General features: G+C 41.9%; 1 protein-coding gene across 2 annotated transcripts in view; it reads right to left on the reverse strand.

Moving 5' to 3' along the window:
• Positions 1 to 25159, reverse strand: part of ANXA3 (annexin A3) — a 65226-nt gene that overhangs the window by 15898 nt on the left and 24169 nt on the right. For both annotated transcript variants that reach the window (XM_033214329.1, XM_033214330.1), the window contains 5 exons: positions 24842 to 24929; positions 18572 to 18666; positions 14488 to 14601; positions 9819 to 9909; positions 3568 to 3647 (listed from right to left, as the gene is read on the reverse strand). In XM_033214329.1, coding sequence (XP_033070220.1) covers positions 3568 to 3647; positions 9819 to 9909; positions 14488 to 14601; positions 18572 to 18666; positions 24842 to 24929 — 468 coding nt within the window. The remainder of the gene's footprint in view (positions 1 to 3567; positions 3648 to 9818; positions 9910 to 14487; positions 14602 to 18571; positions 18667 to 24841; positions 24930 to 25159) is intronic.

Below are 25159 nucleotides of genomic sequence, written 5' to 3' on the forward strand. Positions count from 1 at the left end.
TACAAACTGGGAGAACATATTTGTTTTTTTTTTTTTTTTTTTTTTGAGACGGAGTCTCACTCTGTTGCCCAGGCTGGAGTGCAGTGGCCAGATCTCAGCTCACTGCAAGCTCTGCCTCCCGGGTTTACGCCATTCTCCTGCCTCAGCCTCCCGAGTAGCTGGGACTACAGGCACCCGCCATCTCGCCCGGCTAGTTTTTTGTATTTTTTAGTAGAGACGGGGTTTCACCGTGTTTGCCAGGATGGTCTCGATCTCCTGACCTCGTGATCCGCCCGTCTCGGCCTCCCAAAGTGCTGGGATTACAGGCTTGAGCCACCGCGCCCAGCCGAGAACATATTTGTAACATGTATCCGATAAAGAACTTGTATCCAAAAGACATAAAGAACTCTTAAAACTCAATATGAAAATAACAACCCAATTTAAAAATGGTTGAAAGATCTCAATAGGCATCTCACCAAAGAAGACACAGAGGTGGCACATGAAAAGACTCTCGACATTGTATGTCATTAGAGAATTACAAATCAAAACAATAAGATGCCACTACACAACCTATTAGAAGGGCTCAAATCCAAAACACTGACAACACCAAATACTGGTGAGAATGTGGAGCAACAGGAACTCTCACTCACTGCTGATATGAAAGCAAAATGGTACAGACACCTTGGAAGACAGCTCTGCAGTTTTTTTATAAAGCTAAATATCTCTTACTATATGATCAAGCAATTGCACCCCTCGGTACTTAACCAAAGGAATTGAAAACATGTCCACACAAAAACCTCCACATGAATGTTTACAGAAGTTTTATTTACAACTGCCAAAACTTGGAAGCAACCAAGATGCCTTTCAGCAGGTGAAATAAATATTCTATACAATGGAATATTACTCAGTACTAAAAAGAAATGAGCTATCAAGCCATGAAAAGACATAGAGGAACCTTAAAGGCATATAGCTAAGTGAAAGAAGCCAGCCTGAAATGGCTACATACTGTATGATTCCAACTATAGGACATTCTAGAGAGAGCAAAACTATAGAGACAGTAAGATCAGTAGTTGGTGGGGAGGAAGGTATGAACCGGCAGGGCACAGAGGATTTTTAGGACAGTGAAACTACTCTATCATACTGTAATGGTAGACATATGACATTATACATTTATTAAAATCCATAGAACTAACTATATGACAGAAAGAGTGAACCCTAATGTAAACTATAAACTTCAGTTAATAATAATGTATCAATATTCATTCATCAACTGTAACAAATACACATACTAATGCAAGAATGAGACTTTCTCTCTCTCTAAAAAAACAACAACAACAACAACAAAAAAAAAAACAAAAAACAAAACAAAACAAAAAAAGTTAGCTGAGTGTGGTGGTGTGCACCTGTGGTCCCAGCTGCTCAGGAGGCTGAAGTGGGAGGACTGCCTGGGCCCAGCATGTCAAGACTATAGTGAGCTGAGATCACACCATGGTTCTCCAGCCTGGGCAACAGAGCGAGATCCTATCTCAAAATAATAATAATAATAATAACAATGGAAAGGAGAGAGTAGAAGAGGGGCATATGGGAGCTCTCTGTACTTTCTGCTCAATTTTTCCATAAATCTGAAGCTGCTCTAAAAAGTAAAGTTTATTTAAAACAAACAAACAAACAAACAAACAAACAAACAAACAAACCTCAAAGGCCCGGCGCAGTGGCTCATGCCTGTAATCCCAGCCCTTTGGGAGGCTGAAGCGGGTGGATTGATTGAGGTCAGGAGTTTGAGACATCCTAGCCAACATGGTGAAAACCTGTCTCTACTAAAATACAAAAATTAGCCGGGTGTGGTGGCGTGCGCCTGTAATCCCAGCCTACCAGGGAAGCTGAGGCAGGAGATTTGCTTGAACCTGGGAGGCAGAGGTTGCAGTGAGCCGACATCGTGCCACTGCACTCCAGTCTGGATGACAGAGTGAGACTCTGCCTCAAAAAAGAAAAAAAAAAAGTCCTTAAAGCTCCCCGAACCAACTGTAATATTAAAGGTTCTATGGTTTAAGTGATGTTTGTGTGCATGTGTGTGTGTGTGGTGTGTGTGTGCTCACATACAAATGCTTAAGCACATTATAGAAAGACAGGAGACAGAAACAAAACATGGGATTACCTGAATTATTTGGCAAATTATAGGCGGATGAAACATTTAGCTACAATTGTTTAAAATGAATTTGTTCATATTTTCAAACATTAGGTCTTTGCATGACTGTCTGATTTTTGCCTGGTTTCTTTTCTGTGCTGCTGATACTCTGCTGCTGTTTGCTTTCTTCTTGTTCTCTTTCACTGTACACTCTGCTCCAATGATATAAATGCTGATTATCATTGGTCTTAATAAAATACTAACAAACCACCACCACCCTGTGTTGATCACTAAGTACTTCACATACTCTTTCTTTCTGTTAATCTTCATAACACCCTATGAGTACTTGGCATTATTAGTATTTTAGTTTTACAGATATGAAAATGAATGCTTTAAGACTTAAAGAACTTGTCCAAATATACAAAGCTAGTAGACAGCATGAGATTCCAGCCCTGTTTGATTCTAGAACCCTGTGCTAGAGCCCTGCTCTATACTGCCTCCTGTGGGTGGGTGTGCTCATGTCCATACACAAACAGATGTGCACTTGTGAATATATACCTCTGAGAGCATATGTTTGCAGCAATGCTTCATAAATTTGGTGTTGTGGGTTCAACCTTCATAAGGTTTTCACATTTAAAGTAATTGAAACCATAATTTAGATAAATCGCTTCCTCATGGCATAATGTTTCACTTTGACAGGTGCTGTTTCAACCATGAGGCTGAGACCATTTTTGGGATTTTCTCACACTTTAGGTGCTATGTAAATCAGCTGAAAGAAAATTGGTGAGATATGGTTTAAATCACTTTCTCTCTTACACATAGCTATGAATATATCTCATCTTTGACCTTACCATCTTTATGATAAAAGTCATAAGCCTTCTACAAAGGGAAAGCAAGGTGTGGCCTCATTAGGTCACATAATGATTAATAGTTTGGCAGCTTTTCCAAGGTGGCAAGGCTGAAGTTGCAGCAATCACTTTCTTTTTTTTTAATCCTGAGACTGATACTCATTTGTGAGTTTAATTCCCATCTCTAAAGACAATTCTTCTGTATCATGCTTCCTATTTAATTTAGAAGCTAATAAAAGAAATATTTATTCTTTGGAGTCCAGAAGAAAATAAACTTGTTCTTTAAAATGGAGACACTTACAATGGAAATAAATATTATATGTGAGATGATGTATCAGAATGTCTTCTAATGTCAAAATTGTGAAACCTGACCAAAACACCTCCACTTACTGACTCAAATAAGTTTTCTTTGTTGTTACATCATTATGCATGCTTTTATGATCTTGGTTAAACATTATATTGCTTGGTGGCAATGAAAATGTAAAATGAACAAACCATTTCATAAGGAAAATTGTGAACTAATTGTCTCAGTTTGGTTATTTTTGAACTCCCTAAAAAATTATTATTGAGCATGCAGATTACTGGGGAGTTAAAAAATAAAAAATAAAACCTTACATCTGCCAAAGTCAACAGAGCTTTCCGGAAGTCACCAGATGTTTCCGAACTAATATCATCTCCAAGGCTCTTCTTGTATACTGAAAGCAAATCAGAATGAAATTAAGCTTTGACAAACTGAAAAATACGATTATAAAACAGAGAAAAGTTTAAATGCCAACACTAGCAAAGAATGGGTATGTGATAAGATAAATCTTGCCCTTTTATTTAATTTCTTCATGCTCTTCTGTTGTGACATGGTACATTCTTCTTGTAACTCTTACTGCACTGTGTTGTGGTAAATGCAAAAGAATAGAAAGAGTTGTCATTCTGGAGCAAATCATGGTTTATTTCATCTGACAATGGCACTAAGGGATGCATAGTGGAAAAGCTGGGGTGGATGAGCTACTAGTTTGCCTTTCAATTTCCATTCTGACCATCTTCCATACTAAGAGAACCCTAACCTTAAGCAAGATATAATGCACACAGCTTAAAAACTATATTCTCAGCTTTCCTCTTAGCTAGTGCAGTTCTATAACTTAGTTCTTCACAATGAAATGAAGGCAGACAAATATGACTTTGCTGGGAAATCTCCTTAAAGGGATGGGGCCATGTTCATCTTAGTCCTTCCTCCATTTGACTGCCTTACATGTGAACTGATATCTGCATCTTGGGCAGCCATCTTGGATTGTGAAGATAAGGACCACTTCCTAGTGATGGCATAAAAGTAATCAAGAAGAAGCCTGAGTTCCTAAAAGCTTTTAGTAGCTGTCATACTAGTCCTAGAATTGCCAATGTCTAGACTTCTACATATGATAAAAATAAACTTTTACCTTTTGTAAGCCACTGTAATTTTTCTGTTTTATTGAATCTAACCCTAATCGTAATGAATATAACTAAACTATATTTTTTAGTATCTCCCAAAAGTAAGAAAGCTACCTCAAAACATGCTATTTCCCTTTACAAATGCCAATTGTGTGTTCATATATTTCAGTACTGACTAGATGTAGCCCCTTTTGCATGGCCTGTGATGTGCGGTGCCCATCAGTCTTAAATCTCTGTCTGCCCCATCCATGGGGTGGTGATTCTCTTGGAGCCACTATACACCTGGTTGTAGGTGACACCATGTGGCTATTTGAACTCTGTCTGCATCATTCTCAGGAACTCTATAAATTATCCATATTAGGCTGGGCACGGTGGCTCAAGCCTGTAATCCTAGCACTTTGGGAGGCCGAGATGGGCGGATCACGAGGTCAGGAGATCGAGACCATCCTGGCTAACACGGTGAAACCCCGTCTCTACTAAAAAATACAAAAAACTAGCCGGGCGTGGTGGCGGGCACCTGTAGTCCCAGCTACTCGGGAGGCTGAGGCAGGAGAATGGCGTGAACCCGGGAGGCGGAGCTTGCAGTGAGCTGAGATCCGGCCACTGCACTCCAGCCTGGGCGACAGAGCGAGACTCCGTCTCAAAAAAAAAAAAAAAAAAACACAAACAAACAACAACAACAAATTATCCATATTAGCCATGAGAATTCTCATCTATTTAAATCAATAAAAGACAATTATAGAAAGTGATATGAGATTATCCAATAGCAAGAACTGCATTGAGATGGAAACTTCTTCAGCATGATTTTAGTAAGTCTCCTTTTTATGAAATCTGTAATTTTTCAAAGCAATTCATATAAGCAAAATCCACCAAAAATGTGTGTTATTTTTCTAAATAATAATATTTAGTAGGCATCATTAAACCTGATGGTTGTGATATTGTTACATCTCTCCTTCATGCTGGTTAGATAAAAACTTTAAATTTGAAAATATCAAGTAAAAGAATGAAGCTGCCATTTATTAGAACTTGGGGAAGTATTTTATAATTTTGGAATTATTTAGATGAGACTCTATAAGTCATTTCACACAGCCTCTCCCTTTACATGAAATATTTTGTGGGAAATTAGACTAAAATATTATTTCAATCTAAGTTGACAACTACTGTGTGCATTTTGAGGCACAGTAGAGTATAAAATTAGAGTATTTTAACAGTACAGGTGTCTGGACTAGAACTTTGAGTCCCTGATACCTGTTTCAGTGTTCCCTCACACACCATTGACTTTAGAATACTGAAAAAAGTTAAGAATTTAGATCTCTATTTATTTAGAACCTATTGTGCCACTGTACTGGATAAGCTATATAAGACGTCTGATCCCTTTATGAGGGCCAACTTGATCATGACTTCCTGAACCCATTGTATCTTCTGTCTTAGAGAATGAATGACACAGAAAAGGAGACAAAGACAACAGAATAATAAAGAACTGAAAGACTCCTAGAAATAATGAAGAAAACAGTAGCCAAGAATAATCAAAAACTATGCACAAATATTTATAAGCCTTGGGTAGACAAACACCATGCGGTAAGGGAGGGGATGTTACTTGCTGGTGTCAAGAACATGAGAAGCAAAAAGGAAGAGGAACAGTTACTGTCATGGAAAACATTAGCACGGGAAGCAATGGATGCCTGTGGCCGAGAGACTGCCAGCATAACTGGGTCCCTCGGGTAGTGCTGTGACTTGAATCTCTGTAAAGCTTGGCTATGCATGATTGAGACAATTTCCTTCTCGATCTTCTTGTGTATCATTAATCTCTAGTAACCAAGGTAACCTTGATGCAGTTGTATCCCTTGTAGCCTCAGAGAGCATTACTCACATAGAAATTGAGGCTCTGGTAACTTTGTGCTATTATCATTTGTCATATCTGCCCAACACTATCCTGAATGCTAAAAGTTTCACTTGGCTCTTAAGACCTTAACCTCAATTTTGAGGACACTCACTTAATAAATATTTGCACTTAACTCCCCTACTGCTCTTAGAACTGAGGATACGGTAGTGAACAACATAGACAAAAATCTTCATCCTCATAAAGCTTACATCCTGGAAGTGTTTGTACCTAAATGCTGGGCTCCAGGGATCTGTCACAGGGCAGGTCCACTAGGGGAGCAGCGACTCTTCTAAGAAACACCAGAAAATACCAAGCCAACTTCGGATAGCCAGCCAGTGGCTGGCTCTGATGATGGGTTTTGTAAAATATGTAAACCTTGTTGAACTGAAATATTTTAAACACCTACAACATACCCTTTGTGCATTAATGATTAAGCAGTTCTCTTGTCTACTTCTTTCTGTTCCCACTCCCTTTTAGGTTCTACCAGTAGTGGGGAGTAGAGGGGGACTGGAAGGCAGGAGGTGGAAAGAAGTGCAAGATATTTGATGGCTATTCATATCAGTGTCAACCCAGTGAAGGCCGTTCACCCTGACAGCAGCTACTGGCTCTAGGTTCCTAGAACAAGTCACTTTCATCCCCCATGGAGGTACCAGCTCCAGCCAGATGGAGCCCTCTTTCCAGAGGTCTGAACTCCTGCTCCTTAAGCCTCTGCTCTGAGCCCCTGAGGTACCAACATCAGCCAGGTATATCCCTCTTCTAACTTCCAGTTTCTGACAAACTCAACCTCTTTCTTCTGTTGTCTCGGGTCTGGGGGATTATACTCTGCATGAATCCCTTCGTTCCCTTTTTCCTTTTTTAGTCCTCTGAAAGGTATTTAGCAATTCTTTTTTTTTTTTTTTTCCAAGACAGTGTCTCACTCTGTCACCCAGGCTGGAGTGCAGTGGCATGATCAAGGCTTACTGGGGCCTCAATCTCTTAGACTCAAGTGATCCTCCCACTTCAGCTTCCTGAGGAGTTGGGACTGTAGGCGTGCACCACCACACCCAGCTAATTTTTGGTATTTTTTGTAGAGATGGGGTTTTGTCATGTTGCCTGAGCTGGTCTTAAACACCTTGGCTCACGTGATCTGCCCACCTCAGTCTCCCAAAATGCTAGGATTATAGGTGTGAGCCACTGTGCTCAGTTTAAGCAATTCTTTTGAGATGGAATCTCACTCTGTTGCCCAGGCTGTAGTGCAGTGGTGCGATCTCGGCTCACTGTAACCACTGTCTCCTGGGTTCAAGCAATTCTCCTGCCTCAGCCCCCTGAGTAGCTGGGACTACAGGTGCGTGCCACCACACCCGTTTAATTTTTTTTGTATGTTTTAGTAGAGATAGGATATCACCATATTGGCCAGACTAGTCTCAAACTCCTGACCTTGTGATCTGCCAGCCTCAGCCTCTTAAAGTGCTGGGATTACAGGCATGAGCCACTGCGCCAGACCCTTTAAGCAATTCTTTTTTTTAAATTTTTTTATTTTTGAGACAGAGTCTTGCTCTGTTGCTCAGGCTGGAGTGCAGTGGTGCAATCTTGGCTTACTGCAAGCTCCGCTTCCAGGGTTCACGCCATTCTCCTGCCTCAGCCTCCGGAGTAGCTGGAACTACAGGCGCCTGCCACCATGCCTGGCTAATTTCTTTTTGTATTGTAGAGATGGGGTTTCACCGCATTAGCCAGGATGGTCTCGATCTCCTGACCTCGTGATCCGCCTGCCTTGGCCTCCCAAAGTGCTAGGATTACAGGCTTGAGCCACCGCGCCCAGCCAGCAATTCTTGATATTACACTTTATCTGTCAAAATACCTAGTGCTGTTTCTGTTTTTCTGATTAGAACCTAACTAGCACATCAATAACAAAATAGTTACCTGTCATTGAAGTATTTACCTTCTAACAAGAATTTCTCAAAGCGACCTCTTTAACACCTACCTGAGGACCAATGTGTACTCCTTCTTTGGACCTCTCCCACTGCAAAAGCTCCTATGACACAACTGACCTCCGTGAGACACAAACAGAGAAACTGTGGCTTCCTAAAGTACTTGGAGAGGGTTCTATGGGGCCGCTGAATAGTAAAGAATTGGGCTGGTCTTATTCCTGATTCCTGGGAGGTAAACTCTAAATCCTTTGGGTTTCCCAAGTCATAGGTGTGTCTTTATTACTCATGGTTGGTCTCTTGGACTGCAGCTCAGTTATGCTAACAAGATGACTTAGAACAAAGGCTGGTCACATTAGAAAGATCAACCATATGATTAAAAGGTTGAGGCTTTAAGCCACAATATTAGCCTGATGTCTGGGGAGTGTAAGGGGACTGGAGATTGAGTTCAATCACATGAACAATGGTTCAACCAATCATGCTTATATAATGAAACCCCAATAAAAACTAAGGCTACCAATAATCGAGTAAGCTTGCAGGTTGGTAATGATATATCAATGTGTCAGGAGAGTGGAAGCTTCCACTGGACCCTTCCCAATATCTCCCTATGCAGTCTCTGCATTTTATTGGCCCTGGTTTGTTTCCTTTATGATACTGCATTTGTCAATATAGCACTTTCTTGAGTTCTGTGTCATTCTGGTGTGCTATTGAACCTGAGAGTAGTGAGCACCCTGAATTTGTAGCCAGTCGGTTAAAAGCATGTGTAGCCTGAAAACACCTGAGCTTGTGCGCTGGTGTCTGAGGTGAAGGTAGTCTTGTGGGGACTGTGATCTTAACCTGCGAAGTCACACTAACCCTGGGTAGTTAAGAGTCAGAACTGCATTGCAGAGACTTTCTAATTTTACACAGCCAGCAGACTATTAGGTCTTTAACTAATTCTATTGAATCCTCATGCTCAACACATCCTCTAAATTAATCTAATTTCCCACACCAAAAATCGTGAATCTAATCTGAGTGATTTTTAACACCTCATAATAAAATATGATTTGAGTCTCTCTTCCATTGATGAAAATGGTTAATTCAATTAATGAGAGATTGCTGAGAGCAAAATCCACTGCAGCTATAACATTATAAATATAAAGCATTAATGCTATTGTTATGTAGCAGTATCTAGCTCAGATCATATTCCAATTTTTCATGGAAACCCATAGTCTTTAGCTGATTTTAGGATGTATTCTCCTTTCTATAAGTCTTGAAAATGCCGGCCGGGCGCGGTGGCTCAAGCCTGTAATCCCAGCACTTTGGGAGGCCCAGACGGGCGGATCACGAGGTCAGGAGATGGAGACCATCCTGGCTAACACGGTGAAACCCCGTCTCTACTAAAAAATACAAAAAACTAGCCGGGCGAGGTGGCGGGCGCCTGTAGTCCCAGCTACTCCGGAGGCTGAGGCAGGAGAATGGCGTAAACCCGGGAGGCGGAGCTTGCAGTGAGCTGAGATCCGGCCACTGCACTCCAGCCCGGGCTAGAGCGAGACTCCGTCTCAAAAAAAAAAAAAAAAAAAAAGAAAATGCCTCATGAAGAGACTGGGAGGATTCTGGGAAAAGCAACATTGGCTCGAATATGTGTGAACAGTGGTGAAGGTAAGCAGAAAATAAGATACCTGTATAATAGGCTTGAGAGATCTCCTTCATTTGCCTGCTTGTCCTGGTAGTTAAGATTTCAGTCAAGGCATCTTCATTTGTTCCAGCACCCTAAAAAGGAAAAGAAAATATAATTTTTAGAACACTTAAATAACTTAATCTCATGCCTTTTGGTCTTAATATCTTGTTTTATATAGATGAAATGACACTTTTGAGTAAATCAATACAAGGTTCTCTATTGCTCTAAAGTAGTTTTCTATTTTTCTGTATATTTTAGTATTAACATAAATCATCTGGAATAAAGTGACATCAAATTTTTCACTCTAGTGTAAAAATCAATTGAATAATTCTAGAAATATATAGTATAAAAGAAAAAGCCTGTGTCATTCAAGATAAGAAGTGAGAGTCTAACAGGATTAACCCTAGCAACATTCAAACATGCCACTATGTTTAGAAAAGGCTCTACAATACTTTTGAATGAGTTCATCCTTGCATCACTGTACTGGGTCTATCAGCATGTATCATCCTCTTCATACAGGGAGCTTTTCAAATCCTCAGTAATGTGCATCATGGGCCCGGCTGGCATGGGGACTAATTATCAGTCAGCCCTGTTTATATCAAGGTCACTGAATTACACTGTGACTCCAAGAAAAGTCATGTACACTAAGACTTGATCGAATAAGGCCAGTGCAGTATATGAACAGAGACTGAATTCTGTCTCTCTGTAGCAGAAATTCCTAGTTGCCCACAGTATCCCTTTGTCTTTCTTGCTTAGTAATAGAACCCCCAGCTTGTAACTTGGTACATAGCTACCCAAATAAAGGCTATGTTTCTCAGCTTCCTTTACAGTGAAATATGTCCACGTAACTAAACTCTGACCGATGGCAGAAGTACCATATGCATGCTCAGGGAATATCCTTAGAGTGAGGGAGTGAACCTTTCTTTGTCCTTTACGCTTTTGAGTTGACTGGAATGAAGACATAATGACTGAGTCATGAGCTGCCATCTTTAACCAGGAAGTGAAAACCGTGAGTTAAAGATGGCAGACCCTCAAGATAGTAGGAGCCTGAATCTCTGATAATGGTGGTGCCATCACAGCCTGCTCAGGGCTACTTACTCTAGATTTCTTTTATGTAAAAGAGAAGCTGTTCTAATACTTATTGGTGAATCTAATCCTTACAATTACACCTGCTAAACCCTCCCCATTGGTAGCCATAGAAAAACAATGCTCAGACTTCATTTCAAGAGAATCAGCTGCAAAGAATGCAGTTGGCTAACAGCCTCCAACTGCCACACCTTTAGATCTACCAGAGTTCACACTGAGGTCATGCCCTCTCCAGGTGGCTGTCAGTCAATGACTGTAAACAGCAGGGGTACTGGACTTGCGCCCAACACAGCACTCCTCCAAAGGGCAGTCTTTGCTCAGGGGCTCCCCAACAGCCTGCCAAGGCTTTCTCGGAGCTTCACCATGCACTGAGGCTCTTCCTAATCTCAGCCTACTTCCTCTCCTCTCTCTCACAGGTGTCAGGCCTGCACTGCAGTCTGAAGCTTCACCCCACCTACCCTGCTCTTCTCCTCTTTATCCTTCACAGGCGTTTCTCACAATAAATCTCTTGTACATCAAATTCCATCTTGCCATCTGCTTCTCAGATGCCCATGTGTCCTCCACGGAAAAGAAGATAACTCCATTGCCTGATGACAAGGCAGAATACGGCTTATGCCTCAGATCTAAGCTCCCTTCTTTTTCCTCTTTCCTATTAATTAATATGTTGAGCACCCACTTCATTTCAGAAGTTGCTCTAGGAACAGAAGATATAGGCCAAGACCAATGAGGTTCCCTGCCATGGTGGAGGTTTGCCTTTTAGTTAGATGAAAAAAGGTAATAAACAAATGGATTTTAAAAACAGACAAGGCCAGGTGCAGTGGCTTACACCTGTAATCCCAGTACTTTGAGAGGCCGAGGCGGGAGGATTGCTTGAGCTCAGGAGTTTGAGACCAGCCTGAGCAACATAGCAAGACTCTGTCTCTACAAAAAAATTTTTTTAATCAGCCAGGTGTGGCAATGTGTGCCTATAGTCCCAGCTGCTCAGGAGGCTGAAGTTGGAGGATTGCTTGCCCGGGAGGTTGAGGCTGCAGTGAGCCATAATTGCACCACTGTACTAGAGCCTGAGCAATGAAGCAAGACCTTGTCTCAAAAACAAATAAATAGACAAGATACTTTTAGGCAGTAATAAGTGCAGGTAAGAAAATATATTTGAGTGAATTAATGGAAAATGTCTGGAGGAAAAGCATTCCAGATGGAAGAAACATCATGTATAAATGTCTCAAAACAAGAATAAGCTTATGATGTTCAAGGAGCAGAGAAAAGGTCAGTGTAGCTACATCATTAATGGGTGAGCAGGAGGGGGTATGACGGTCAGTTTTATGCACCAGCTTGGCCAGGCTATAATGCCACTTATTCAATCAAACACTAACCTATGTGTTGCCGTGAAGGTATTTTGTAGCAGTTTATTATTGATTCACTTTAAGTAAGGGAGATTCCCTTTCTTGGCAGACCTGATCCAATCAGTTGAAAGGGCTTAAGACCAGAGGTCGAGGCTGCAGTGAGCTGAGATTGTGCCACTGCACTTTAGTCTGGGTGACAATGAGACCTTGTCTCAAAACAACAACAACAAAATTTATTGGAAAGAATTGGAGGCCATGGTGGGAGGTTGCTCGAGCTCAGGAGTTCAAAACCGGCCTCAAACTGAGCAACAGACCAGACCAACTCACAAGACCAGAGGTGAGGCTTCTGTTTAGAAGATTCTTTCTGTGGACAGCTTCAGCTTGTACCCAAGAGTTCCAGCCTGCCTCTCCTGACAGCCTGCCCTACAGATTTTGAACTTGCCTAACCAATCCCATAATCATGTAACCAATTCTTCTTCTTCTTCTTCTTCTTTTTTTTTTTTTTTTGAGACAGGGTCCCAGGCTGGAGTGCAGTGGCACAGTCGTGGCTCATTGCAGCCTAGACCTGCTGGGCTTAAGTGACTCTCCCACCTTAGCCTCCCAAACAGCTGGGACTACAGGCATGAGCCACCATGCCTGGCTAATTTTTTTTTCTTCTTCTTCTTTTTTTTTATTATACTTTAAGTTCTAGGGTACATGTGCACAACATGCAGGTTTGTTACATATGTATACATGTGCCATGTTGGTGCACTGCACCCATTAACTCGTCATTTACATTAGGTATATCTCCTAATGCTATCCCTCACCCTCCCTGCTCCCCACAACAGGCCCTGATGTGTGATGATCCTCTTTCTGTGTCCAACTGATCTCATTGTTCAATTCTCACCTATGAGTAAGCACATGCAGTGTTTGGTTTTCTGTTCTTGCGATAGTTTGCTGAGAATGATGGTTTCCAGCTGCATCCATGTCCCTACAAAGGACACTCAAGACCTGGGCTGAAGTGATTCTCCCACCTCAGCCTCCCAAATAGCTGGGACTACAGGCATGAGCCATCACGCCTGGCTAATTTTTAAAATTTTTTTGTAAAGACAGGTTCTCACTGTGTTGCTCAGTTTGAGGCCGGTTTTGAACTCCTGAGCTCGAGCAACCTCCCACCATGGCCTCCAATTCTTTCCAATAAATTTTTGTTGTTGTTGTTTTGAGACAAGGTCTCATTGTCACCCAGACTAAAGTGCAGTGGCACAATCTCAGCTCACTGCAGCCTCGACCTTCTGGGCTCAGGTGATCCTCCCACCACAGCCTCCCAAGTAGCTGGGACTACAGGAATGCACTACTATGCACAGCTAATTTTTTTTTATTTTTTGTAGAGACAGGGTTTCTCCAAGTTGCCCAGGCTGATCTCAAACTCTTGAGCTCAAGTAATCTACCTACCTTGGCCTCCCAAAGTATTGGGATTACAGGCACGAGCCATAGCACCCGGCCTTACAATAAATCTTTTAACGTCTATGTCCTGCCTATTGGTTCTGCTTCTCTGAGGGAACCCTCACTGATATAAATAGAATTTTTAAAAGTCACCAAGTTAGACAGGACCTTCACTATGTTGGGTAATGAAGGTCATGATAAGGAGCTTGGATTTTAAGTGTTCAAAGCCATTGGAAATTTATGCAGGTAAATAACATAATCTGATTTTTTAAATAAATTAATAAAAATAATTTTGGCTATTCTGTGTAGAATGAATTTGAGGTGGGCAAAAATGGAGGCAAAGGGACTAGTTAGAAGCCTATTGATACGGACCAGTCAAGAGATGATGGTGGTCAGACTAGAACGGTAGCAATGGATTTTGAGAGAAGTGCACATATTTACAATGGATTTTGAAGTAAAACTAATGAACTTGCTGATAGATTTGGGAGCGTGGAAGGGTAAGAGAAAACAAGGGCTCAAGGATAATGCTAGGTTTTTAGCTTCAGTGTTGGGGTTATGACAGTGCCATTTACTTTCAATGATGACAAACTAGAGAACTTGACTCTTCATGTCAAACAAAGATATGACAAAATTCTTCCAGCCCAGGAACATTTGGGCTTAAGGTTCTACAACTGTTCCCTATTTCAGAGTCATTCTACCACTGGGAGAGTACAGACCAAAATGGCATCCAAGTCCACCCATCACAAGTGTGCGCTGCCAGAAAGTCACTATTTTTGATGACTCGGTCAAACCCTGGGCAGAAATGGCTTGTGGGGCTCATACCTTCATGGATTTCTTTAGCTGCTTTGCATCAAAGACTGCTGGTGGAGTCACTAGGGCCACCATGAGATGCTCAAAATGGCCAGAGAGATCACCCTTCAAGTCATCTTTCAGCTCCTAAAATCAAAAAACCAAGGAGAAAAATGTGAAATACTTTTCCTTTCTCTTCCTCTAAAGTCACCTAGTGAAAGATGAACATATGTATCAAAATCAGACAAAACATGTCCATCCACAGGGAATAAACAGAAGTGTTGAAAATATTTCTATGAATATTAATCTGCATTTTCTAATTGCTCCCAAATTGTTCTGTTTTGTAGAGGTTTTTTGAAGGAGAGCCAAATGGGAGGGCTTCATGAGTGCCACAGTTAGGACCTGTATTCAAATGCATTTCCTAGGTCCCCCATGCTTTCAATGCTTAGGTTGGGGTGAGGGAAGAGGAAGAGGAACCCTTATAAATTCACACCCAACTTCACTGGGAGGTGCTGTATTCCTGGGTGTCTTGCCTCTCAGTAACTCCCAAAGAGCTCCAAGAGGAAGGGGAAGGGAGGACAGTGGCTGGTCATGTGTCTCTGGTGAGAACGTGGAACTAGGTGGCATCAGAAGCAATTTTCTGGCAACAAGTAAAGAAAGAAAACCCCTAAGCGTGGCAATATATTAGACTTATTTTTTTTGACAAATAATAATTATACGTATTCATAAAGTACATAGTGATGTTTCAATATATATAATGTATGGTAATCAGATCAGGGTAATTGCATACCCATCATCTCAAACATTTAACATTTTTTTGTTTTAGGAATATTCAGTATCCTCCTTCTAGCTATTTGAAACTACATTATTGTTAACTGAGTCATCCTATAGGGCTATGAAACATTAGAACTTAGCCTCTTACAGACATTACCTATTGGTATTGTTTTGAGTACAGTTTTCACACGTAAGTACAGTCCATCTCCCCTGCCTAAAGGGGGGTAACAGGGTTTCTACTTTCAATATTCAATGGCATAATACTGAATAATGTTTGTTCCTGTTCCTGATTATTTTCAGCTCTGAAATAGGTGCTGGTAGCCTCTGAGCCTGCCGCAACGCCGTGGGCACAGACCGACACTACCACATTCCTGGGGGGTGCAGCAGCATGTTCCTGCTGAAACAAATGGGATGGCGTTCAGTGTTCCCAGCTCTGCTTTAATTGCCACAGCGTTTTTTTCCTCTCTAAATGGTAAATTTCACTACCATCTGTCCTCAATCCAAGCCACTGCAGCCGAATCTTACTTCACAGATCTCATCCTATTCCACTGTGAGAAATGGTTGCTCCCCTCCACCTCCATCTTTCTTCCATATTTTGGAAATACTGAAAGGCCAATAGATCACTCACCTTCTCTTTATGTGAAAGTGTTGTCTTGCCCAGAAGCCAGGCAATTCATTCAATTCAACAAATGTTTTCTGGGCACCTGCTCTGTGCTAGGCCTTTAAAGGTAAGTTAGACAAAGTCCTTATCCTAAGACATTCTGCCCTCATGGGAAACACAGAAATATTCAAAGATAAAATTTCAATATTATATGTTAAGTATCTGATAAAGGGAGCTCAGAGAAGGGTGTCTTAATGGAGCCTGGGGGCCTGGAGAACACTTCCAGGAGGTAATTGCTGAGCTGCCTGTGGATGGTCACTAGACCCTCTCAACAGTCTCCATTTGTACCTTTTCCCTCCACAATTCATTATCTACAGCAGCCAAAATAATCCTTTAAAAATAAAAACTGGCCGGGCGCGGTGGCTCAAGCCTGTAATCCCAGCACTTTGGGAGGCCGAGACGGGTGGATCACGAGGTCAGGAGATCGAGACCATCCTGGCTAACACGGTGAAACCCCGTCTCTACTAAAAAAATACAAAAAATTAGCCGGGCGAGATGGCGGGCGCCTGTAGTCCCAGCTACTCGGGAGGCTGAGGCAGGAGAATGGCGTAAACCCGGGAGGCGGAGCTTGCAGTGAGCCGAGATCGCGCCACTGCACTCCAGCCTGGGTGACAGAGCGAGACTCCGTCTCAAAAAATAAATAAATAAATAAATAAATAAAAATAAAAACTGCATTATATTATTCCTCTGCTTACAAACCTCCAGTGGTTCCCTGTGGCCCTTAGAACAAAATCTAAACTCTACCAAGACCCTTAGCATGTTCTCAACCTCTCTCGAGCCTCATCTCTTTCTTCTGCCCCTTCACTTTCTACATTCCTGCCATATTGGAATTCTTTATTTCTCACATATTCCCTGCTTCTTTTTGCATCAGGGCTTTTGTATTTGCTGTACCTTAAATACTATCTCCTGATCAAGCAGAGCAGAACCCCTAGTATTGTTTAGGCTTAGTAGGGAGTAAGGTAACAACCCCTCACTGACATTCTTTCATCACCCTATCTGCAGGAGCCAGTCACCAGTCACTGTCTATCATATCAACCATTTTAATTCTTTCATATCACTTATCATATCTGAATTATTTTTATTTACTTGTTTATTATAGTCTAATAGAATGTTAGCTCCATGAAAGAGGGCAGGATCTGTTTTCTTTTCTTTTTTTTTTTTTTTTTTTTTTGAGGTGGAGTCTCGCTTTGTTGCCCGGGCTGGAGTGCAGTGGCCGGATCTCAGCTCACTGCAAGCTCTGCCTTCCGGGTTCACGCCATTCTCCTGCCTCAGCCTCCCGAGTAGCTGAGACTACAGGCGCCCGCCATCTCGCCCGGCTAGTTTTGTGTATTTTTCAGTAGAGACGGGGTTTCACCGTGTTAGCCAGGATGGTCTCGATCTGCTGACCTCGTGATCCGCTCGTCTCGGCCTCCCAAAGTGCTGGGATTACAGGCTTGAGCCACCGTGCCCGGCCGGATCTGTTTTCTATACCAGTCTATATCCAATGTCTAGGATACCTCCTAACACAGATTAGTACTCGAAAATAGGCGTTGGACAAAGAAACTGTATAGCAAAGACCAAGTCTTACTTTTTTTTTTTTTTTTTTTGAGACGGAGTCTCGCTCTATCACCCGGGCTGGAGTGCAGTGGCCGGATCTCAGCTCACTGCAAGCTCCGCCTCCCGGGTTTATGCCATTCTCCTGCCTCAGCCTCCCGAGTAGCTGGGACTACAGGCGGCCGCCACCTCGCCTGGCTAGTTTTTTCTAATTTTTAGTAGAGACGGGGTTTCACCGTGTTAGCCAGGATGGTCTCGATCTCCTGACCTCGTGATCCACCCGTCTCGGCCTCCCAAAGTGCTGGGATTACAGGCTTGAGCCACCGCGCCCGGCCGTTTTTTTTTTTTTTTTTTTAGACAGAGTCTTGCTCTGTCAATCTTGGCTCCCTGAAGCCTCTGTTTCCCGGGTTCAAGCGATTCTCCTGCCTCAGCCCTCAGCCTCCCGAGTAGCTGGGATTACAGGCATGTGCCATCACACCAGGCTAATTTCTGCATTTTTAGTAGAAATGGGGTTTTACCATGTTGGTCAGGTTGGTCTCAAACTCCTGATCTCAGGTTATCCACCTGCCTGGGCCTCCCAAAGTTACTTGTTCTTATACAGTTAGTTTCTGCTAATTACTAAATTTTCATTTGCTGAATGAATTAAACCTATAACTACATAAGTATTTTAAAATTGAAAGAGAAATAAAAGGTTATCTAAGACAGAATTAGTCAGATAGTTGGCCTGGTAATTCTTTGTTGTGGAGGGCTGCCTTGAGCATTCTCGGATGCTTGCAGCATCCCTGACCTATGCCTACTACATGCTAGAAGCACCCCCCACCATCCTGTTTGTGATCATCAGAACATCTCCATTCATCCCAAATGTCCCCTGGGGAGCAAAATCACTTCTGGTTTAGAACCCACTGGGCTAAGGCAAACCTTATCCTACAAGCGAAGAAACTGAGACCCAGAAAGACCAATTAACATGCCCAAAGTCAGTCAGCCAGTTCAAGGCAAAACCACAACTCAGATTCCAGGCTCCTGACTGGATGTACAGGGCATCTTCTGTTACACTCAGCCTGAAACAGAAAACTGTAGGCATAACCATGTGGGAGCGACCATGGTACATTAACGATCTCTTTACTGCCTGTCATGTAAACATGACCTTACCTTTCCATATGCTGCCTGATATTCCTTAACAATCAGCTGCCGCTGTGCATTTGACCTCTCAGTCAGAATGCTGATGAGCATTTTCTCATCGGTTCCTAAATGAAACAAAAGTTATTTTATTCAATATTCATGTTCAATATCTGTCTTGAACAAAAGCAAAATGATCAATGGCCTGAGACAAATGCAGAGAGTAAGGCATTTTAATTCCCAGCTTCTTACCTGGTTGGGATCGTTATTTATTTATTTATTTTGTTTGCCTGAGTTTTGGAAAAGAAAGTTAACTTTATTTGGATAGTTTTGGGGGAAGGAAACAATCATTGTCTAAATACTCCTTTCTGTACATCAGACAAAAGAACATACTACTTTTGAACTTGACATTTTTACCTCTATGAGGTTTGCTTACTGTCTTATTGCCTTTTATTTCTCTCCCATAGTTGATATCAAAATATTTCTTCCTCTGGAAAACAGGAACTAACCCTTATTGAGAATCTGCCCTGCGTGAAACGCCCTTTTATTCATTGCCATAGTTAATATTCACAGGGGCCCGCTGTACTAAAGATGAAGACACGAACTTATCTTCCTTGCCAAAGTCACACAACTTCTGAGTGGTCCAGCAAGAAGTTGAACCCAAATCTCTGACCACAAAACATATATTTCTATCTCTGGTCCACATCTCTCTCATGCATTTCTTCCACATCCCTCCCTCCCTCCCTCCCTCCCTTCCTCCCTCCCTCCCTCCCTCCCTCCTCCCTCCCTCCCTCCTCCTTCCTTCCTTCCTTCCTTCCTTCCTTCCTTCCTCCTTCCTTCCCTCCTTCCTTCCTTCCTTCCTTCTTTCCTTCCTCCTTCCTCCCTCCCTCCCTCCCCCTTCTTTCCTCCCTTCCTCCCTCCATCCCTCCCTCCCCCTTCTTTCCTCCCTTCCTCCCTTTCTCCGTCTCTCTCTCTCCCCACCACCCTCTCTCTCTCGTTGCCCGGGATGCAATGCAATAGCACCATCTTGGCTCACTGCAACCATCACCTCCCAGGTTCAAGCGATTCTCCTGCCTCAGCCTCCCAAGTAGCTGGGATTACAGGCATGTGCAATCATGCCTAGCTAATTTTTTTTTATTTAGTAGAGATGGGGTTTCACCACGTTGATCAGGCTGGTCTGAACTCCTGACCTCAGATGATCCACCCACCTCAGCCTCCCAAAGTGCTGGGATTTCAGGGCCAAGCCACCGTGCCTGACCTCTCTCATGAATTTCAAACCCATATACAAAATGAATTGTTTGTAAGTGAAAGGTAACATCAGGCCAGAGCTGATGCCGGCCTGCCTGAGAATGACCTCAAGGTCACTCTTATCTTGGTGACTACAGTAGTAAGATAAACGTGGAAAGTTGTGTCTTATTAATTTCCCAGCCCACGATGATACCTGGTTTGGGAAGCTGTGAATTGGCTTGCAGGCCTAGAGCACACATGACTAGAGAGGTATAAAAGAGCACCCGGAACTCAATGCTCAACTTCTTTGTGTCAAGGTGACCCTCACAGACCTCATCTACACACTTGCAAGGCAGTGGTACATAACTTACATCAATGATGATGCAAAAGCTTCTGTGTACTTGGTTAGCTGCTGGGCCTCCCAGTGAAAGATGCTGCCTTTCTGTGTCTTTGGTTTTGTATTCTTATACATAGTTAAGTAAATACTGAATCAGATTAAAGTGTGTTTGTGTTCTGTGGGTCTGAGTACCAATGTGGACCCGTCATGTGTGTACCGTACCCAGCATCCGTGTCAGTACACTACCAGCCACCTCAACTGCACAAGTATCTGAAACTCAGTGTGTTCTGGGTGGACTTTATTGTATTTCCTCTCTGACTTGTCTGTCTATGTTCCCTCATCCACAACTATGGATATAGTCATCCAGGCAAAAATCCTGGGAATCAGCTCAGATTCCTTTCTTTAACTTATTCTCTATATTATAGCAATTATCTGCATCTCTTACATTTGTCATCTCCTCCGCATGCCCTCTGCCACTGTGTCCTTATCATATTTTACCTGGATAACCTAAATCGCCTCCTAATGTGACCCCCATATAATTATTCCTATACACCACTGCCTAAGTAAATGTTTAAAAACACAATCTGATCATGTTATCCCCTTGACTAAAATTCAAATGGCTCTTTGTAATCTTCAGGATGAAGTTTAAGCCCCTTAGCTCGTATATCAGCTCATTATGAACTCTCCTGCCTTGTGTCTTTGTTCTCATTTTCTACCCCCTCTCTGCATCTCTATAACCTATGCAACTGGACTACAAATATACCAAACTACCTGCAGTTATTTGTAGTTTGTATGCCTGGCAGTTTCTCATCTCTTATTTTTAAACATGCTCAAGATCAAAAACTAAGCCAAGATGCCTCCGGTTCAGAGACTGGGTCTGACCTAGCCTTAACGCAAACGCCATTATGATACCTGATTCTGAACTCAGAACACGTCAGAAGTGGTGCTCATAAACAATAACCTCCTTCTTAAAGAAGGCCTGTAAGCTAAAGTGCAAATTCACGAAGAAACATAATGTTTAAAAAGAGGCGACAGAATTTAAAGACTATTAACCTCATGAAACAGTCTACTCAACACTAGATATAAATAGGGCAATCAGGCTGGGTGCAGTGGCTCACATCTGTAATCCCAGGACTTCAGGAGGACAAGGCAGAAGGATTGCTTGAGCCCAGGAGTCCAAGACTAGCCTGGGCAACATAGCAAGACCCTGTCACTACAAAAAATTTAAAAATTAGGCACACATTGTGATGAGCACCTATAGTCCTAGCAACACCAGAGGCTGAGGCCGTAGGATCCCTCAAGCTCAGGAGTTTGAGGCTGTAGTGGGCTATGATCATATCACTGCACTTGAGCCTAGGTGACAGAGCAAGCTCTTCTCCCTTAAAAAAAAAAAAAAAAAGGGGGCAGTCAAGAGACAAATGAAGAAATAATTTACATTGAAAAATGGAAAAAAAAACCTTAAACAGGCAGAAATAACATAATATTATATTGATATAAAGTTCTAATATAGTATATTTATGGAATTTGACAAGCCAATTTTAAAATTCATAGAGGAGGGCAAAGAGCCAAAAAAAACATTGCCCAGTAGATATTTAGTGTCATAATAAAACCCTAATAATCGTGGCAATGGGAGAGGCAAATAGATAAATGAAGCATAACAGAGAAGAGAAAAATAGGGAAATGTAAAACAGAGGTGACATTACATACAAATCAGTGTGAAAAGGATGAGCTCTTCAATACATTGTTCTGGGACAATTAAATGTCCACATGAAATAGAATAAAATGAGACACCTTTAAATACCATCCATGAACATTAATTTCATGTAGATTAAAGATCATAATATGAAAAATAAAATTTCAAAACTTTGAAAAAAATGTAGGAGAATATCTTTATGACTTCATTATAGAAAAGATTCAATAAGAATAAATCCTAGACAAAAATATTGGTAAACTTGATTTCACTAAAATTTAAAACTTCTATGCAATAAAAATTACTGTAACCAATTGTATTAATCCATTTTCACGTTGCTGATAAAGACATACCCTAGACTGGGCAATTTATGAAGGAAAGAGGTTTAATGGAGAACTCACAGTTCCATGTGGCTGGGGAAGCCTCACAATCATGGTGGAAGGGAAGGAGGAGCAAGTCACATCTTATGTGGATGGCGGCAGTCAAGGAGAGAGCTTATGCAGAGAAACTCCACCTTATAAAGCCATCAGATCTTGTGACACTTATTCACTATCATGTGAACAGTACGGAAAAGACCTGTCCCCATGATTCAATCATCTCCCACCAGGTCCCTCCCACAATACGTGGGAATTATGGGAGCTACAAGATGAGATTTGGGTGGGGACACAGAACCAAACCATGTCACCAATGTTAAAAGAAAACCATAAACTTATAGGAAATATTTTCATGGTTTGTAATTTTTTTTAAAAGTTTGTATTGAGGAATTATAAAAAATTCTTGCCAATCTAAAGAAGACAAAACAACTGAAAAAAATAGATAAAATATATTTTATATTTTATTGATGTATGAAAGTGGAAGCAGATGCACAAGTGAGGATGCTTAACTGCATCAGTCATCAGGGTAGAGAGAGGAAACAAACACACATGCAGAATAAGATACCATTTAGACCCACTTAATTAGAAAAATGGAATAGTCTTACTGTAGCAAGTATTGGTGAGAACATGGAGCAAAAAGAAGTCTTGTACATTGCTGAAAGGAATGCTAATTTCTACATTCATTTCAGAGAATAGTATGGCAAAATTTCCAGTTAATTTGAAGAGAAGTATCCCCGTCAATGTGGAAATTCCAGTTCTTGTCATATTCTAGAGAAATGCTAGCAAATATGCACAGTGAGACATAAGAGGAATATTCACTGCCACATTTTTATATTGCAATATGAAAGAATTGCAGGCAATTTAAATGTTCCATCAATAGTCCCATCTTCTGATATAGTGATGCAATAGATACCATGCAGTTAAAATTAATGCTCTAGAGCTAACCATATCAACATGGATAAATCTCAAAAATATAATGTTAAGGGATAAAAACATATTGCAGAAGAATGTATACAGTATGATTTCATTTTATGCTGTTTGAGACCATGCAAAACAATATGTACCTGTATATATAGTGATGGTATTAAAAGTTTCATGGGAATGAACTCTAATTTGGGATGGTGTTTATCTCTAGCGAAAGGGGCAAGAGTGAAATCCAGGAAGAACTGATGGGATTGTATTGAGTTTTTTTTGTTTGTTTATTTATTTATTTATTTATTTATTTTTTGAGACGGAGTCTCGCTCTGTCGCCCGGGCTGGAGTGCAGTGGCCGGATCTCAGCTCACTGCAAGCTCCGCCTCCCGGGTTCCCGCCATTCTCCTGCCTCAGCCTCCCAAGTAGCTGGGACTACAGGCGCCCGCTACCTCGCCCGGCTAGTTTTTTGTATTTTTTCAGTAGAGACGGGGTTTCACCGTGTTAGCCAGGATGGTCTTGATCTCCTGACCTTGTGATCCGCCCGTCTCGGCCTCCCAAAGTGCTGGGATTACAGGCTTGAGCCACCGCGCCCGGCCCTTATTTTGTTTTTGAAATAGACTCTCACTCTGTCATCCAGGCTGGAGATCAGTGGCACAATCACAGCTCAGGGCAGCCTCAACCTCCCTGGCTCAAAGTATCCCCCTACCTCAGCCTCCCAAGTAACTGGGATCACAAGCCCAAGCCCCTCACCCAGCTAATTTTTTGAGGTTTTTGGAGAGAAGGGCCCTCCCTATATTGCCAGGCTGGTGTGGAACTCCTGGGCTCTAGTGATCCTCCTGCCTCGCCTTCCCAAAGTGTTGGGATTACAGGCATGAGCCACCATGCCCAACCAAGGGGGCCATATTTGTAATAATTTATGTGATAATTATTATTGTTGTTGATAGCAGTGGTGGTGGTGGTTAGACAGGACTAATACAGGGTGGCCACAGGAGAACAGAAAATTCCAGGTAGCAGTTTCACATGACTAGCAAAAGGAAACTGATGAAATAGCTGCAGAAACTAGGGGCTGATATGACCCTGAAAACCCATAGTCTGGATCAAGCTGGCTAAGACCCACTGGACCCAACGTGGTGCTGGATTTGACATAGGATTCTCTTAGGATCTCATTATATGCTAATTAACATACTCAGTCACACACCCACCAGTGCCATGGCAGTTCTGGAAACACTGACATTTGGTGTAAAAAGGGGTGGCACCATAGTACCAAGAAATCATCTTTTTCCCGGAATCTTCATGACTATTCCACCCCTTGGTTAAAGAAACCCATAAAGGCAACAACCCCAAACCCCCTTGTGCATCACTCTCTCTTGAGTACACTCACACTCCCCTTTCTTGAGGGTGTACTTTTCACTTTGCAATAAATCTCTGTACTTTCACTATCATTTGACCCATCCTTGAATTTCTTCTCTAGATGGTGTCAAGAGTCTGGATATCAGCCAGGGTGGAGATCCCACCGGCATCTGGGGATCTCCCCTAGACCACCAATATCAGTGGTAGTTTTTTAATATTAAGTAAATATGATAAATGTTAGGATTTAATAAAGCTGAGTTCTCTATATATTTCCTCATTATTTCACAATTTTAGAAAATTCCTGACAATTTATCAAATTGAGTAAGCCAAGCTGAGCAAACTGAACTTTTAGATTGTAATCTGCCTGATTTGCTTCAACATTAAGAAAGGAATTGTAAAATATCACTCACCAATTCCTCTGATTGCTTTCCGAATAGCTTCAGCATCCACTGATGGGCTAAAGTCTGGATAATCTCTTATTGTTCCTCGGTGTCCAACCTAGAAGGAAATATTTGAAAGTCACATTGGTTCAAAACGACATCTTTCTTGTATTACATATGCATATTCTTTCATGCATATGAGAGGCATATGACAAACCCATAATTTGCACACCTTCCTACCACTTCAGGAGTGGCTCTGAAACTGCCTTTGCAAAATCATGGCAGTAAGAGAAATCTGACATGGTTGACTCCATCTTGCTTTTAGCCTCACAGGCTGGCTGTCTTTGC

The sequence above is a fragment of the Trachypithecus francoisi genome, unplaced genomic scaffold, assembly GCF_009764315.1.
Source record: "Trachypithecus francoisi isolate TF-2019V2 unplaced genomic scaffold, Tfra_2.0 Lachesis_group1, whole genome shotgun sequence".
Classification (NCBI taxonomy): domain Eukaryota; kingdom Metazoa; phylum Chordata; class Mammalia; order Primates; family Cercopithecidae; genus Trachypithecus; species Trachypithecus francoisi.